Source organism: Quercus suber, unplaced genomic scaffold, assembly GCF_002906115.3.
Source record: "Quercus suber isolate HL8 unplaced genomic scaffold, Cork oak 2.0 scaffold_143, whole genome shotgun sequence".
Lineage (NCBI taxonomy): Eukaryota > Viridiplantae > Streptophyta > Magnoliopsida > Fagales > Fagaceae > Quercus > Quercus suber.
This window is the reverse complement of record NW_027069604.1, coordinates 1,001,709-1,017,252: the sequence shown is the minus strand read 5'-3', so window position 1 is coordinate 1,017,252 and position 15,544 is coordinate 1,001,709. Positions and strand designations below refer to the sequence as shown.

Genomic DNA, 15,544 nt, shown 5'->3' with positions numbered 1-15,544 from the left:
CTGCTGCAGATTCTTCATCGTTGGAAATGCATTCCGACAAGCTCTTCACAGAAAGTTTTGGACTTTGCAAGGCACAGGGATTGTCTTGGAATTGTCTTGACAAAGTTTCAATATACCGCTATCTAACAAAATATGTTGACGTGGACGACAAACAGATTATACACAAGTCATTTAATTATAACCAAAAATTATTTATAACCAAAAATTATATTATTTAAATAATATTAAAAGTATCACACCCAGCTCAAATTTTTTTTTTTCCAGAAACTATCACACCAGCACTTAAAAGGAAAAAAAAATAATCACATCCCCTTAAAAAAATAATTTCTTTCGTTCACGGGTTTTTACAATTTCTCTATGATCAAACAGAACCATAAACTCAAAAAAAAAAAAAAAAAAAGAAAAAGAGATTTTTTTTTTTTTTTTTTTTTTTTTTTTTTTTTTAAATTTTTTTTTTTTGAGGGACCACTTTCCATGAAGTTAAAAGAAAAAACTGTGAAGAGAATTTCTCCTAATATGAAAAATACACAAACATCTATATCTGTATCATGAAAAAGCTATCTTAAGAACTCTAAAAGATTTCAATCTAAGAAATTAAGTCTTAGCTGATCAAATTTCGTCAAACAATGCCCAAGTCCAAGATTCCTACATTTCATCACAGGCACTAAATAAAAATAAAAATAAAAAAAAGGAAAAAACCAAGAATTTACTTTGAACAAGGTAGACCTAAGGCCAAAAAACAAATAAATCTCCTTTGTGAAATATTTGAAAGGCCTCTTCAGTAGTGCCTTTTATTTGAGTACTGTTTTAGTCACAACCTGATACAAACTCCACTCCTATTGTGCGACAGATAATAAATTAAGGTGTCAATCATAAGGGAAAGAAAACATTTCAAACAATTACATCTCTGATTCTATTTATGTAATCAGAAATTGAAAATGAGGAAAAAAAAAAAAAACAAAATACAGACTAATTCTCATCTATCCTCTCTGATAGCCTTACCAAGCATGGTTTTAGAAGAACTAGCAGGTTAATTATCTACGTAACCCACCATGCTTGTACTTTCTGAATGGTCGTAATAGACGCTAACGGTTCCTCTAGCTGCAACATCATTTCTTAAGCTTGTTGTATCATCAAATTTCCAGTCAGTCAAATATCCAGGCTTTGAGGTTACGGTGCTCACTTCAATATCTCCTAAGAGCATTGTCACCACTCGTGACATTGATGGCCGTAATGTAGGGGATGTTTGCGTGCATAAAAAGGATACTCCCATCACTCGTTTTACTTCCTCCTCATTGAATTCTGACAATTTAGCATCCACAAGATCGACTTCACGGTTGTTTTCATGTAGTTGCCAAGCCTGAGAAAGATACACGTGTTACCAGGCTACATAATATAGTATAGAGGCAGCAACAATGAGCATTCTATTCTTAGCAATGAGTTAACTCTTTAGTGGTTTTCAGAATATATATAGTACAAAACAAAGGTGGTGGAAGGGAGAAATCCAATTGTTCAAATGTGTCAAGGAGTTCAGTATATTCTAAAGGTATTGGCTGTGGGTATTCTAATTGTCTCAATGAGAACTATATTTTTGTAAAACACCTAGACAAATCCAGCTGCTTTCATGATTTCACACTTGCATCTCATGCATCCTTGCATTATAAAGTGCACTCTTGAATCTCAGGTCTTTGTGTGTGTGTGTGTGTATTTGCATGTTTGAAATGCTTGATTAATTAGGCTTCATGTGTTGTTTCACTTTTTGTTTAATAAAAAAAATTAGACAATGCTTAGTTTATGTTGAATTACAATTATTTTAATTCTTTCACACGGTGATCTCTAGTCTTCTTGTAGAAATGTGATGTTATGATCTCTAGGCAATACTATGAATAAATGTAATTAAGGTTGTTTTGTGGTAAATTGCTTATATAGCCTATAGACACTGGGAGACACGAGGACCGGGGGGCGGGCAGGAGCGGCCCAAGGGGTTTTGGGGTTTAAGGATGTTTAAAACTAGACATTTTATATATTTAAATTTAATTAAATAATATATATCTTTTTATTCAAAATCTATTCTTCAAAATTCTTTAGATGCAAAAATTTAGTTTTTTTTTTTAATGGATTTCTTGTTCAATTGTGATATGATCATTTAATATTTTAAAAAAACCTTTCTTGAAAACTTTTTTACTTGTTTATATATTTATTTATATTTTTACCTTTTAAATTATTATGTTGTGCGCATTACTAGTAGTAATGCAACAAATTATCTAGGTAACCCTTTTAAAACTTAATTAATTTTTTCACGAAGCATAAAATTTTTGTTAACAATTAGTATATATATAAAGCTACAAAGATTAAAATAAATATAAGTAAATAAAAACAAAGAAATTAGTGGACATTGGTACGCATACACTTTGCTATTCTACCACCCTTTTTTTTGTCTTTGATAATCAATTGAGTAATGCTACATTCTTAATATTTTTACAAAAATTTCAAAACAAATTATATGTAGTAATATGTTATTAGTTCTAATTTAGACCCACTACTAATATCACTTTTTTTTTTACCTCCAATGATTTATTGTGAAAATATTGTAGACATAATATTACTCTAAACAATTTCTTTTAAGTAATGCTAAGGACAGAAAAATTTCATAACATTTCTTAATTAGCATAACAAAAAATTTAAACTAGAGATTGTGGTGAGTATAAGCCCATGTGTCAATTGGCAAGTTAATTTAAGAATGTTGTAAAATTATTATAACATTTTGTTGTGTCTACTGCATTACTATTTTTTTTTAAATCTATTATGTAATATTTGGGGTCTAATTAATAATTTTATAGGTATAAAAATATTTCTATTGGTTAAAATTATTGTCCTCGATCAACTTTTCCTTTTTTTTTTTNGTATTGGCTGTGGGTATTCTAATTGTCTCAATGAGAACTATATTTTTGTAAAACACCTAGACAAATCCAGCTGCTTTCATGATTTCACACTTGCATCTCATGCATCCTTGCATTATAAAGTGCACTCTTGAATCTCAGGTCTTTGTGTGTGTGTGTGTGTATTTGCATGTTTGAAATGCTTGATTAATTAGGCTTCATGTGTTGTTTCACTTTTTGTTTAATAAAAAAAATTAGACAATGCTTAGTTTATGTTGAATTACAATTATTTTAATTCTTTCACACGGTGATCTCTAGTCTTCTTGTAGAAATGTGATGTTATGATCTCTAGGCAATACTATGAATAAATGTAATTAAGGTTGTTTTGTGGTAAATTGCTTATATAGCCGATAGACACTGGGAGACACGAGGACCGGGGGGCGGGCAGGAGCGGCCCAAGGGGTTTTGGGGTTTAAGGATGTTTAAAACTAGACATTTTATATATTTAAATTTAATTAAATAATATATATCTTTTCATTCAAAATCTACTCTTCAAAATTCTTTAGATGCAAAAATTTAGTTTTTTTTTTTAATGGATTTCTTGTTCAATTGTGATATGATCATTTAATTTAAAAAAAACCTTTCTTGAAAACTTTTTTACTTGTTTATATATTTATTATATTTTTACCTTTTAAATTATTATGTTGTGCGCATTACTAGTAACAATTATCTAGGCATTACTAAACAAATTATCTAGGTAACCCTTTTAAAACTTAATTAATTTTTTCATGAAGCATAAAATTTTTGTTAACAATTAGTATATATATATAAAGCTACAAAGATTAAAATAAATATAAGTAAATAAAAACAAAGAAATTAGTGGACATTGATCGCATACACTTTGCTATTCTACCACCCTTTTTTTTGTCTTTGATAATCAATTGAGTAATGCTACATTCTTAATATTTTTACAAAAATTTCAAAACAAATTATATGTAGTAATATGTTATTAGTTCTAATTTGGACTCACTACTAATATCACTTTTTTTTTTTTTTTTTTTTTTACCTCCAATGATTTATTGTGAAAATATTATAGACATAATATTACTCTAAACAATTTCTTTTAAGTAATGCTAAGGACAGAAAAATTTCATAACATTTCTTAATTAGCATAACAAAAAATTTAAACTAGAGATTGTGGTGAGTATAAGCCCATGTGTCAATTGGCAAGTTAATTTAAGAATGTTGTAAAATTATTATAACATTTTGTTGTGTCTACTGCATTACTATTTTTTTTTTAAATCTATTATGTAATATTTGGGTCTAATTAATAATTTTATAGGTATAAAAATATTTCTATTGGTTAAAATTATTGTCCTCGATCAACTTTCTTTTTTTTTTTTTTTTTTTTTTTTTTTTTTTTTTTTTTGGGGGTGGGGGGGGGGGGGGGCGCGCGAAATTGTCCTTGTTCCACTGGGGGCCTTAAACGGCCCCTAATTGGCTTAATCACAGGGCCCCTGGGGGGCGGGATGAGGCTTACCCTTTCCCAATCCATGACTTAGTATCTGGACTGAAATAGGGAGACAGATTATAGGTCTTGTCCCATGTATTGCTTTTGTCATTTTCTAATTTAAAATGTGGTTAGGACTAGAGTAGTGTAGCTTTATTTTTAGAATATAATTATGATAAAAAGCCATTTATTTTCATCTTATTAGAGAATCAATGCTTCATTTTTCAATTTAGTGCAATTTTGGGGCTTTCTTAATTTTTTTCATATGTATAAATTAAGTGTTAACTCCATGTAGTAAGTTTCAATATTTAGAAAGGAAAAGATAATCAGATAATCCTTAGCATTAGTTAAGCACTAGCCAGAAACCAAAATTTTGCTAACAAATCCAAAAAAAAAAAACTAGCATTGGATAGCTACAAGACAGCATAAACATCTTTGAACTACATTGCATAGTGAAAATAATTATATATATATATTCTAATTTTCTATCTCCAACTCAAATGACTATGCATCCAATCAAAGAAAGATAACAACTTCTGTATGCAACAATACATAATATATATGGTTCATACCCATTCAAGAAGATATGTCTTTTCTTCTTCTAAGCTGGAGTCTGAATTTAGCCTCCCACTAACAATCTCTAGAGCCACAATGCCAAAGGCAAACACATCAGCCTTCTCTGTAAGGTGTCCACGCATGGCATATTCCGGTGCAAGATATCCACTGAATCAGTAACGCAATCGTTAAATAAAATGAAATATTATATAATTCAAAGGGACAAGGAAACTAGCTAAGCTTTCGGGTCTTACACGGTCCCTGCAAGGCCGGTGCTTATGTGACTCTTGTTATCATCATATAGCTTGGCCAAGCCAAAGTCTGATATTTTGGGGATGAGATCAGAATCAAGCAAGATATTACTAGCTTTCACATCTCTATGTACAATTCAAGGTCGTGACTCCTCATGAAGGTAAGCTAAACCTCTTGCTACACCCAAGCATATAGCGTAGCGTGTTGACCAATTTAGATTCAAACTTCTTTCCCCTGTCTCATGCAAGCATAAAAATTTAAACTACTTACTATACATAAATATTTATGCATATAAAGTGAGATAGAGCAGCAACAAAGATGTGTTCATATACCAAATAATGCTTGATCAAGGCTTTTATTCTCTAGATACTCATAAACAAGGAGTCGTTTATTTGCCTCAACACAACATCCATACAATTTCACGAGGTTTCGGTGTTGCACAGCAGATATAATAGCAATTTCAGTTATAAACTGGTTCTTTCCTTGGTGTGATGCAGCAGACAGTTGCTTCACAGCAACTACTCTTCCATCATTAAGTGTTCCCTATTTTGCATTGAGTTTCAAACAAAAATTATTAAAGAAAATAATTAAATGATAAATCGTTACTCATCAAGAGATAATTCTGATCTATAGACATATTGTGACGAAAAGTTTTGTTACCATTGTTCACTTTTGTTGTAGTGAATAATGAAGTGTGCTATGTTGACTATCTCTACCCAGAACACCTTAGACAACCCTACATTCAATTTCATGCATTTGGCTCTTTCTGCTAAGGTTCCGTTCATTCTCTCTATAACACCATTTTACTGTGGAGTTCCTTTAACCATGAAGTGATGAGTAATTCCTTCTAATTTACAAAATCTTATGAATTCTTTATCTCTATGCTCCTGGCCATTATTTGTTCTAAGGTATTTTATTTTTTTTGCCAATCTGATTTTCAACCTGTGCTTTCCACTTTTTAAATATGCCAAACACATCAAACTTATGATATGATTCATAAAATAAAATCCATACCTTTCTGGAGCAATCAACAATGAAACTGACAAAATACTGAGAACAACTATGAGAAAAAATTGAAATTGGACCTTAAACATCTGAATGAACGTAGTCAAGAACTCCTTTACTTGTATGAGAGCCTATCTTGAAACTAACTCTATGCTGCTTCCCATACACTCAATACTCGCAGAAATCTAGCTTGCATGTCTTCAATCCCTTTAATAAACTTCTCTTGTGCAACTCTTTAATAACACGTTCACCAATATGGCCAAGTCGTATATGCCATAATTTCGTGTCATCAGTGCTAGACTCTATGGTAGTAGTGACTGCAACTCTTCCTATAACTGTGTTCCCAATCAATCTATAAAGCATACTTACTTTTTTTTTTTTTTCCTTTCATCACTATCAAAGCGCCTTTGGTGATCTTCATGATTCCACCCTTTGATGAGAATGAATAGCCCAAATCATCCAATACTCTTAAAGAAATTAAATTCTTCCTAATATCTGGAACATGTTTGACATTACTAATAACTCCCACAACTCCATCAAATATCTTGATCCTCATGGTACCAATCCCAATAATTGGACATGTAGTTTCGTTACTCATTTGGATCATACCACCATTGGAAGACTTATATGTGTCAAACCAATCTTTCTTTGGGGTCATATGATACGAGGATGCTAAATCTTAAACCCAAGATTCTGATTGAACATTGTTACCTAATGAGACTGAAAGTAAATTTGCATCAACTTCACTTTCATTTGATGTTTCTTCAACAACACTAGTTGATTCTGGGGGTTTCTTTCCATTCCTCTTCTTTTATAAATGCTCTTTCAACTCTTTACACTGATTCTTGTAGTGTCATTTCTTGTGACAATAAAAGCACTTTGCATCTTTCTTTGCACATGATATAGACTAAAATTTGTTTCCATTGGATTCTGACTTGCTTCTACCCTGATTGCTCAACTTTGGCTTTACAATGAGTCCATTAGTTTGAGAACCATCACCATTTTGCTTCATTTCTATGTGTGATAAGAAAGCACTAGTCACCTCATCAAGTATATAGTCTCTGTTGATGCCCATTTTTGCAAATCTGTACCCAAAGGCCCATGAGGAAGAAAGCCCAATGACCCACCAAGAAGAATGAAGAGAAAGAAAGGTCCAAAGAAAGAAGGGCAAGTGAAAGCAATCTATGGCAAAACGCAAATCTACTGAATATAGATCTACTGCAAAATACAAATTTGCCGCAGAATATAGCTTTACCGCAGAATATAGTTCTCTAGTAGAATGACTTCGGCAGATGAAGACATAAGTCCCTATTCTTCGGCAGAAGGGTTTACTGCCGCAGAATACAGATCTACTACAGAATACGGTTCTTCAGCAGAATACAGATCTGCCGCAGAATACAGTTCTTTGGCAGGATGGCTTTGGCAGATAAAGATAAATTGGGCCCAAGACCCTTTTGATCTTGTTAACATTATTTGGCCCACAAAGCCCAAATCCTTTTGTATAAAAAAGATAGGCGTGAAAAACTAATACGAAGAAGAACGATGAAAGGAAACAAGGAGCAGCAGGAAGTGTCAGCAGCAAGAATCACGTGAAGGAAAGAAAAGCCCAAACTAAAGAAAATGACAAACACAGCAGGAAACGTGTGAAAGACTTGCAGCAGGACAAAACAGAACTGGTCTGCTATGGCAGGAACGGCGTGGGAATGAAAAAAGACAAAAACAGAAGGGTCAGGGTGCCACCAACCTGTACCCAGCCAATACAGGGGAGGTGGACCCACAGTCAAAGAGATTCAGAGGGCATGGTTTGTTGGTGGGGGAAAAAGGGGGTCTATATTTGGTTTCCTGCCATAACTTCTTTTGGAAATATATCCTGCTGGAATGGTATCTTACCCAAAAGAAGTAATAAATGGTTGAGATCATCTGATGCATGCCATAGAGCTAGGTAGTGAAGTAGCCCAATCCTGATCTTTGAACCTAGAGGTAGAGGTATACGGCAGGAACAAACAAAAGAGAATTTTGTCGTGCAGCAAACATATTCTGAGCATATGGCAGTGGACGGGGCAACCAATGGGTAAGTGGGTAATCTTGAAAGGATGCCCACAACGAATCAAAAACAGTTGGTGAAACCCTAGGGGTAAAAGGGAGAAATCCCATTGAATCAGTTTACTATAAAAGGAAGGTAACCACGGCAGAAAAAAAGGAGGACGGAGGCAGAGAAAAAAACAGGGGAAAGAGTGAAAAACAGGGGAAGAAGAAAAACACCCAGGGGGAGGGGGGAAAAGCACCTAAGGAAGGAAACTCATGATAAAAGAGTAGTAAATACCTAGAGAGAGGAACCCAGAAAAAGGGAAAAGACCCAAGTGAGAAAAACAATCCACGGCAAGATAGTAGTTAGAAACTAAAAGTAAAAAAAATAACACAGAGAAAGAAAAAGAAGAGAGAAAACGTGGCAAGAATAAGAGCATGCATCAATAGACCATCTTTTCCCTCCCTTTTAGCAAACCCACTCTTTGAAGTCTCCAAAAGTAATAGCTAGTAGTCATTTAGGCCTATTCTCCAAAATGCACAACTTTTATGGTAGGAGCCTATGACAAGGTTGTTCAAGTTGGAGTTTCGGTTCTTTCTTGGTTTACTTATTCTATGGGCAGATTCAATATTTAATTTTGATTGCAAACATATTTGATTTATCTTATTATAACTTATATCTGTCGTATTTAGTCATCTTGTTGTAGTACGTTTTTATCACGTCTGCCGCATCAGCTATCCTGCTGTGGTGTCTTTACTTGCTGTATTATTTATTTTGCTGTAGTACCTTTTTATTATATTCACTGTGTTAACTATTATACAAGCTAAACCATTTCCTGCTGAAGCTTTCTTCTTTATTTGTTGTTATATGTTTTGCTTTTGACACAAACTAATCATTATCCTGCCATAGATATATTTGTATATATTTGAGAATATACTAACCCATTTAAACTAACATTTGTTTGATGAGTATTTTCTTTGGTTTTTAGATTCGTTTATGTGTAGAAAGTGGAAAAGTATTTCTGCAGTAAAAATGAAGAGTAGTCATTCACACGGCAGAAGGCTTTAAAGCACAGCAGATAGCCTTAAAGTACAACAAACAGCTTTAATGTACAGCAGACAGCTTTATTGCACACCAGAAGGCTTTACAACAGGAAGCTTTATTGCACAGTAGACAGCTTCACTACATAGTATAAAGTTTTACCGCATGGTAGACGGTTTTACTACACGACAGAAAGTTTTGCTACACAACAGAAAAGTCAATCCTGCAGCAGAAACTAGAGAAAAGTTCCTTCTGCGGCAAGAACATCAATCCTGCGGCAGAAACTGGAGAAAAGTTTTCTGCGGCAGAAACAGAAGATAAGCCCACTTTGCAGCTTCTTTCCTTAGACTTGGACTCAATGTTTGCACACAAGCAGGACCAAATTGAGTTGTAGTTGGATTGGTCTCAACTCCCTTACTCAGAATACTTGGGCCTACTACTGCGGGAGGCAGCCCAACCCAACGCACAACAAAAAGGCCCCTACAGTCTCTTTCTTGTACATCAATAATCAAAATATGTAGGAAGCGATGCTAAACGCTTTATCTTTATCCTCATAATTGATGTTGCAGAAGCCTGAAGAAAGCACACACGATGCTCTCTTTAATGGACATAAACTAAACTGTTAGTTTCGAGGTAGTAAACCTTGAATCTTCGAAGGGTTCCTTAAATCTATAAGGTGATAAAATTGAAATCCACTAAAGAAGAAAATTTACAAAACGTCTGAGTTTATTAATAATAATCTCAAAATTGAATTGCCATTGGTGGCTACAATGCATTTAAGTAGTAAAAAGAAAATCTAGGGTGTTTAGAAACCCTAAGGCGGCTAGGAAACCCAAAGGAGACTACAAAAACATATAAAACCCTAATTTGACTAACAAAATTAAAAGCACCTTAAAAGAAGAAAATAAATAACCTAAATCTAAAATTAAAAAAAAAAATTACATAAGAATGCTAAAATTAAATATTTACAAAAATTAGATATTAAATTGTGTTCTACATCAATAATTCACCCCAAAACTTGACAATTGGGTGTTCAACATGTTAAATGTGTTGAGATGCTCCAATAGATTTGAACCCTCCTTCATATGCAAACTATACAGTTGCTACTTCATGTACAACTTGTTTGTTAGATTATTTCTCATATCCTTCTAGTTTTTACCAAATTTTCTTTGCGGTCTTTGCCTCTAGAATGTTGTGAATGATCTCATCACCTAGGTTGAGACGAATAGCGCTAGCTGCTTTTTCATCCATCTCTATCTCTTCTTCATTCTTCATCTTTTCTAGTTTTTTCTCCTTCCTAAGCAAGGCCTTATGAACTTTTTATTGAATTATTAGGAGATCCTTTATCTACCTTTGCCAAAGGGCAAAATTTCCCTTACCACAAAATTTCTTTACATCATACTTTGTGCTTGACATCTTTATTATATTTAAAGGATTGAATCCTAACCTTACTCTGATACTACTTGTTGTGCAAATAGTACCCTAGGACTTAATCAATAACAGCAAAATAGGCATAAATTGAATAATAACCACACACAATGAACACAAAAATTTACGTGGTTCGGCAAATTGCCTACCTCTACGGTGTCAATGAAGATATTTCACTATACAAGAACACTTTCAAAAAACCCAAATCCTAATTGCATTCTAACTCTGTCTCACAAAAGAAACAATAAAACTAGAAACAGACTGCTTCCCTAACTCTCTATTTTCTTATGCCACTGAAGCCTACTAGGTTATTTGGAATTCGTACAATTTCCGCACAATACAAACCTCTAATATATATACTAATATTAGTCGGTTGTGTGGTGTCCTATTACAACTTGTATTTGGTTTAGTTGACCGAATTGGGCTGGCAATTCATAGCCACACCGGCCCACCTCAATAGATAAGAAGAAGAAACAAGAACAGATCGGGCCAAAGAAAAGCATCCAAAGAAAACAAGAGTAACTGCAAATTAAAAGAAGAACAAAATGACTGTAGTTTTCTTATATGTTAACTAAAACAACTTTTGCGGGAGGCAGCCCAACCCAACGCACAACAAAAAGGCCCCTACAGTCTCTTTCTTGTACATCAATAATCAAAATATGTAGGAAGCGATGCTAAACGCTTTATCTTTATCCTCATAATTGATGTTGCAGAAACCTAAAGAAAGCACATACGATGCTCTCTTTAATGGACATAAACTAAACTGCTAGTTTCGAGGTAGTAAACCTTGAATCTTCGAAGGGTTCCTTAAATCTATAAGGTGATAAAATTGAAATCCACTAAAGAAGAAAATTTACAAAACGTCTGAGTTTATTAATAATAATCTCAAAATTGAATTGCCATTGGTGGCTACAATGCATTTAAGTAGTAAAAAGAAAATCTAGGGTGTTTAGAAACCCTAAGGCGGCTAGGAAACCCAAAGGAGACTACAAAAACATATAAAACCCTAATTTGACTAACAAAATTAAAAGCACCTTAAAAGAAGAAAATAAATAACCTAAATCTAAAATTAAAAAAAAAAATTACATAAGAATGCTAAAATTAAATATTTACAAAAATTAGATATTAAATTGTGTTCTACATCAATAATTCACCCCAAAACTTGACAATTGGGTGTTCAACATGTTAAATGTGTTGAGATGCTCAAATAGATTTGAATCCTCCTTCATATGCAAACTATACAGTTGTTACTTCATGTACAACTTGTTTCTTAGATTATTTCTCATATCCTTCTAGTTTTTACCAAATTTTCTTTGCGGTCTTTGCCTCTAGAATGTTGTGAATGATCTCATCACCTAGGTTGAGACGAATAGCGCTAGCTGCTTTTTCATCCATCTCTATCTCTTCTTCATTCTTCATCTTTTCTAGTTTTTTCTCCTTCCTAAGCAAGGCCTTATGAACTTTTTATTGAATTATTAGGAGATCCTTTATCTACCTTTGCCAAAGGGCAAAATTTCCCTTACCACAAAATTTCTTTACATCATACTTTGTGCTTGACATCTTTATTATATTTAAAGGATTGAATCCTAACCTTACTCTGATACTACTTGTTGTGCAAATAGTACCCTAGGACTTAATCAATAACAGCAAAATAGGCATAAATTGAATAATAACCACACACAATGAACACAAAAATTTACGTGGTTCGGCAAATTGCCTACCTCTACGGTGTCAATGAAGATATTTCACTATACAAGAACACTTTCAAAAAACCCAAATCCTAATTGCATTCTAACTCTGTCTCACAAAAGAAACAATAAAACTAGAAACAGACTGCTTCCCTAACTCTCTATTTTCTTATGCCACTGAAGCCTACTAGGTTATTTGGAATTCGTACAATTTCCGCACAATACAAACCTCTAATATATATACTAATATTAGTCGGTTGTGTGGTGTCCTATTACAACTTGTATTTGGTTTAGTTGACCGAATTGGGCTGGCAATTCATAGCCACACCGGCCCACCTCAATAGATAAGAAGAAGAAACAAGAACAGATCGGGCCAAAGAAAAGCATCCAAAGAAAACAAGAGTAACTGCAAATTAAAAGAAGAACAAAATGACTGTAGTTTTCTTATATGTTAACTAAAACAACTTTTAGTTCATTTGCTGTATTAGTTTTGTTATTAACAAGCACGTGTGATAGTTAGTTAGTAATCACTATTAAACACGTGTTAGTTTTTGGCGATTAGTTTCTGTTTTCTTCCTCTCGTACAGCGCTACAGCTTATGTATAAGCTCTTGTATTGATTTGTTAATTAATCTAACAATCATTTTTACCAAAATATCTTATTGGTTTTGCTTCATGAATAATTTCTCATCTTCATTTGTGTGATTGTTTCGTTGTGTTATCCATACTGCAATTGAATTCAAATAAGTATATAATTGGACTTGATATTGATTAATTGGTTAAAATTAATAGAAAGACGATGTAGGGGTCTAAACATAAGTTTGAATAACGATAAAAATAAAGGAAGGAATTAATGAAATGAAGAACATATGATGTTGCATGCTGTCATCTGTTTGGAAAGTGTAATATATGTGTAACATCTCGAAGCTTTTAATAGATGGTCAAATTAAAGGCACAGACATGGACTCACTCGAGTTCTTAATAGAATAAAGAGTTACCTTATAGACAATTCCAAATCCTCCCTCTCCAAGCTTGTTAACAGGAATAAAATCATTTGTAGCTATCTTTAGTTCAGCGTAGCTGAAAGTAAATGGTCTAGCATCTAGTCCTAAGAGATCTGCAATTGAAAGATAAAAACAAGTTGTAATCTGTATTAACCATAGTGTCTTTAACGGCTAGAATATATTGGAAGTTGGTCATACCCTGAGGCCTTATCACTACACACACAAGGGGAGTAGGGGAGATGGGGGGTGGGGAATATGATTAACAAGACACTGCTTATAAGTACATTATACTCAGCAGTTCCTGACAACATGCATATAAACTAAAAAGTTGAACATGTACTAGCAGATTCTTCTACTCATGGTTCTTCTAAAAACTGTCTAGTCAACTAACTCATGTTTCTTAGCTTCTTCATACTTCTTAAAGATTGTTGGGGATATAAAAACCTTAGGATGTTTCTCTAAATAATTAAAATAATATAAAGAGACATACTTTAACCAAAATGCCTAAACCAAATGGGTATTTGCTCAATAATATTATATTAACAACTCATTTTTTTTATCATTATTTAATGTGAGATTTCAATCACATGTGTATACCAAACATGTATGTGCACGTTTGTAACGTACACAGAGAGATTGAAAAGGTTTCAATACAAATTCCTCTTTGCCGTTATTGTTTGTAAATAAACATGAAATTGAAACACCGGATTTTGTACTAAATAATATATGCAGCATACAAAGGTCAACTAACCAATGAACTACTGAATTAAAAATATAGAAACACAACCACCATCATTGACGTGCAATATCAGATTTCCGGCTTACCGTCATAATCATTTGTTTGAAGATTTTTTCTTCTTCTGGTGTTGAAGAAAACCACGAAAACAAACAGAAAGCTTAGTACTCCAACAGCACCAACAAATATAGCCACAATAAGACCAATCTTATTCTTCTTGTTGCCCGAAGGTTTCTTACTAACATTGAGTATAAAATCTATACAAAAGCAAGGCATGGTCAATAACATAATACTAATATGTGAATTCATGTGCGGAAAAGTGGTGGTACACCTTCTGAATTGCATTTACAGACTTTCTACTATGTTACCTGGGGCTGGCGTAGCACTGATGGCTGAAATAGAAGGTCCATAAGTACATATTCCAGGTATGCAGCATGTTCCTTTTCCTGCCCAAAATAGATGGATTTCAAGGTAGTTTTCTGATACCAGAACCTTAAAGTCCTTCTGAACAGCCCGGAAAGAGAGTCCACCGGCCTCCCTTTTTATGTCAAAATCCTTGAAAACAAGATCCCCCTGAAATAAACTAATTCAAAACTTAACTAGAATCACAGACGAGGATAAATATAGTAGGGGGAAAAAAAACACGATAGGGGAGAGGCTCACGTCAAAGTTTTCAATCAATACGTTGACCATTTGTTAGGGACACATTTGGAGTTTCAAAAGTAACTAGTCTAGTTGGGGTTTTGGAAATTAGTTAGGTAAATATTATAATAAAAAAAAAAACCCACAAAGTCAATTGCTATGAATTACTCAGCAACAATTCAGGGTAAAATTACAGAGAAAAGGTGGATATTGAAATGGTTCGAATCCTTTCAGGTCATGGTTTTCAAGATCGTAAAATTCTATGAACCGGTACCGCAGAATCAAATTATTCGTACTAGAATATTACTTGTAAACTAGAATTGACGTGAGATCGCGATTTAGATTGAAGGATTCTATAAAATCACAATCCTATACTAGTCTTGGACACAAAAAGAGCACTACCACAGAGGAGTGTGAGTACAGCTAGCCATCATAAAGGACCTTGATCTCGTGCTATCGTTGGCCAACACTCTGCATGGACTAAACAATACCTTGTGTGCACTAATCTCATTGGCTCACCACCTACAGCCCAGAACCAAGGACACACTTTGCACTCTCTTGGCAGGAATAACTAATGACCTCTGCTGCACCTATGGTTTGGCATACTTGCCACCTACACAAGATCCAGCTACCATCTTGCCCTATAAAACAGAGGAGAGCTAACCAAGATACATACCTTTTTGGCTTTTTCTGGGAAAGAATAGAAACAAAAATAGCATAAAAGAGAGAACAAAGAGCTTTTGTAAGAGAGAACACCTCGAAAAAGTTCTTCTTTGTTT

General features: G+C 33.7%; 1 protein-coding gene across 1 annotated transcript in view; it reads right to left on the bottom strand.

The window, feature by feature from the left end:
• Positions 1-737: 737 nt before the first annotated feature.
• Positions 738-15,544, bottom strand: part of LOC112036525 (probable LRR receptor-like serine/threonine-protein kinase At1g56140) — a 48,229-nt gene continuing 33,422 nt past the window's right edge. Inside the window, 7 exon segments of the mRNA XM_065776837.1 lie at positions 738-1,360; positions 4,962-5,112; positions 5,199-5,430; positions 5,529-5,739; positions 13,382-13,500; positions 14,213-14,380; positions 14,492-14,696. Coding sequence (XP_065632909.1) covers positions 1,031-1,360; positions 4,962-5,112; positions 5,199-5,430; positions 5,529-5,739; positions 13,382-13,500; positions 14,213-14,380; positions 14,492-14,696 — 1,416 coding nt within the window. The 3' untranslated portion in view covers positions 738-1,030.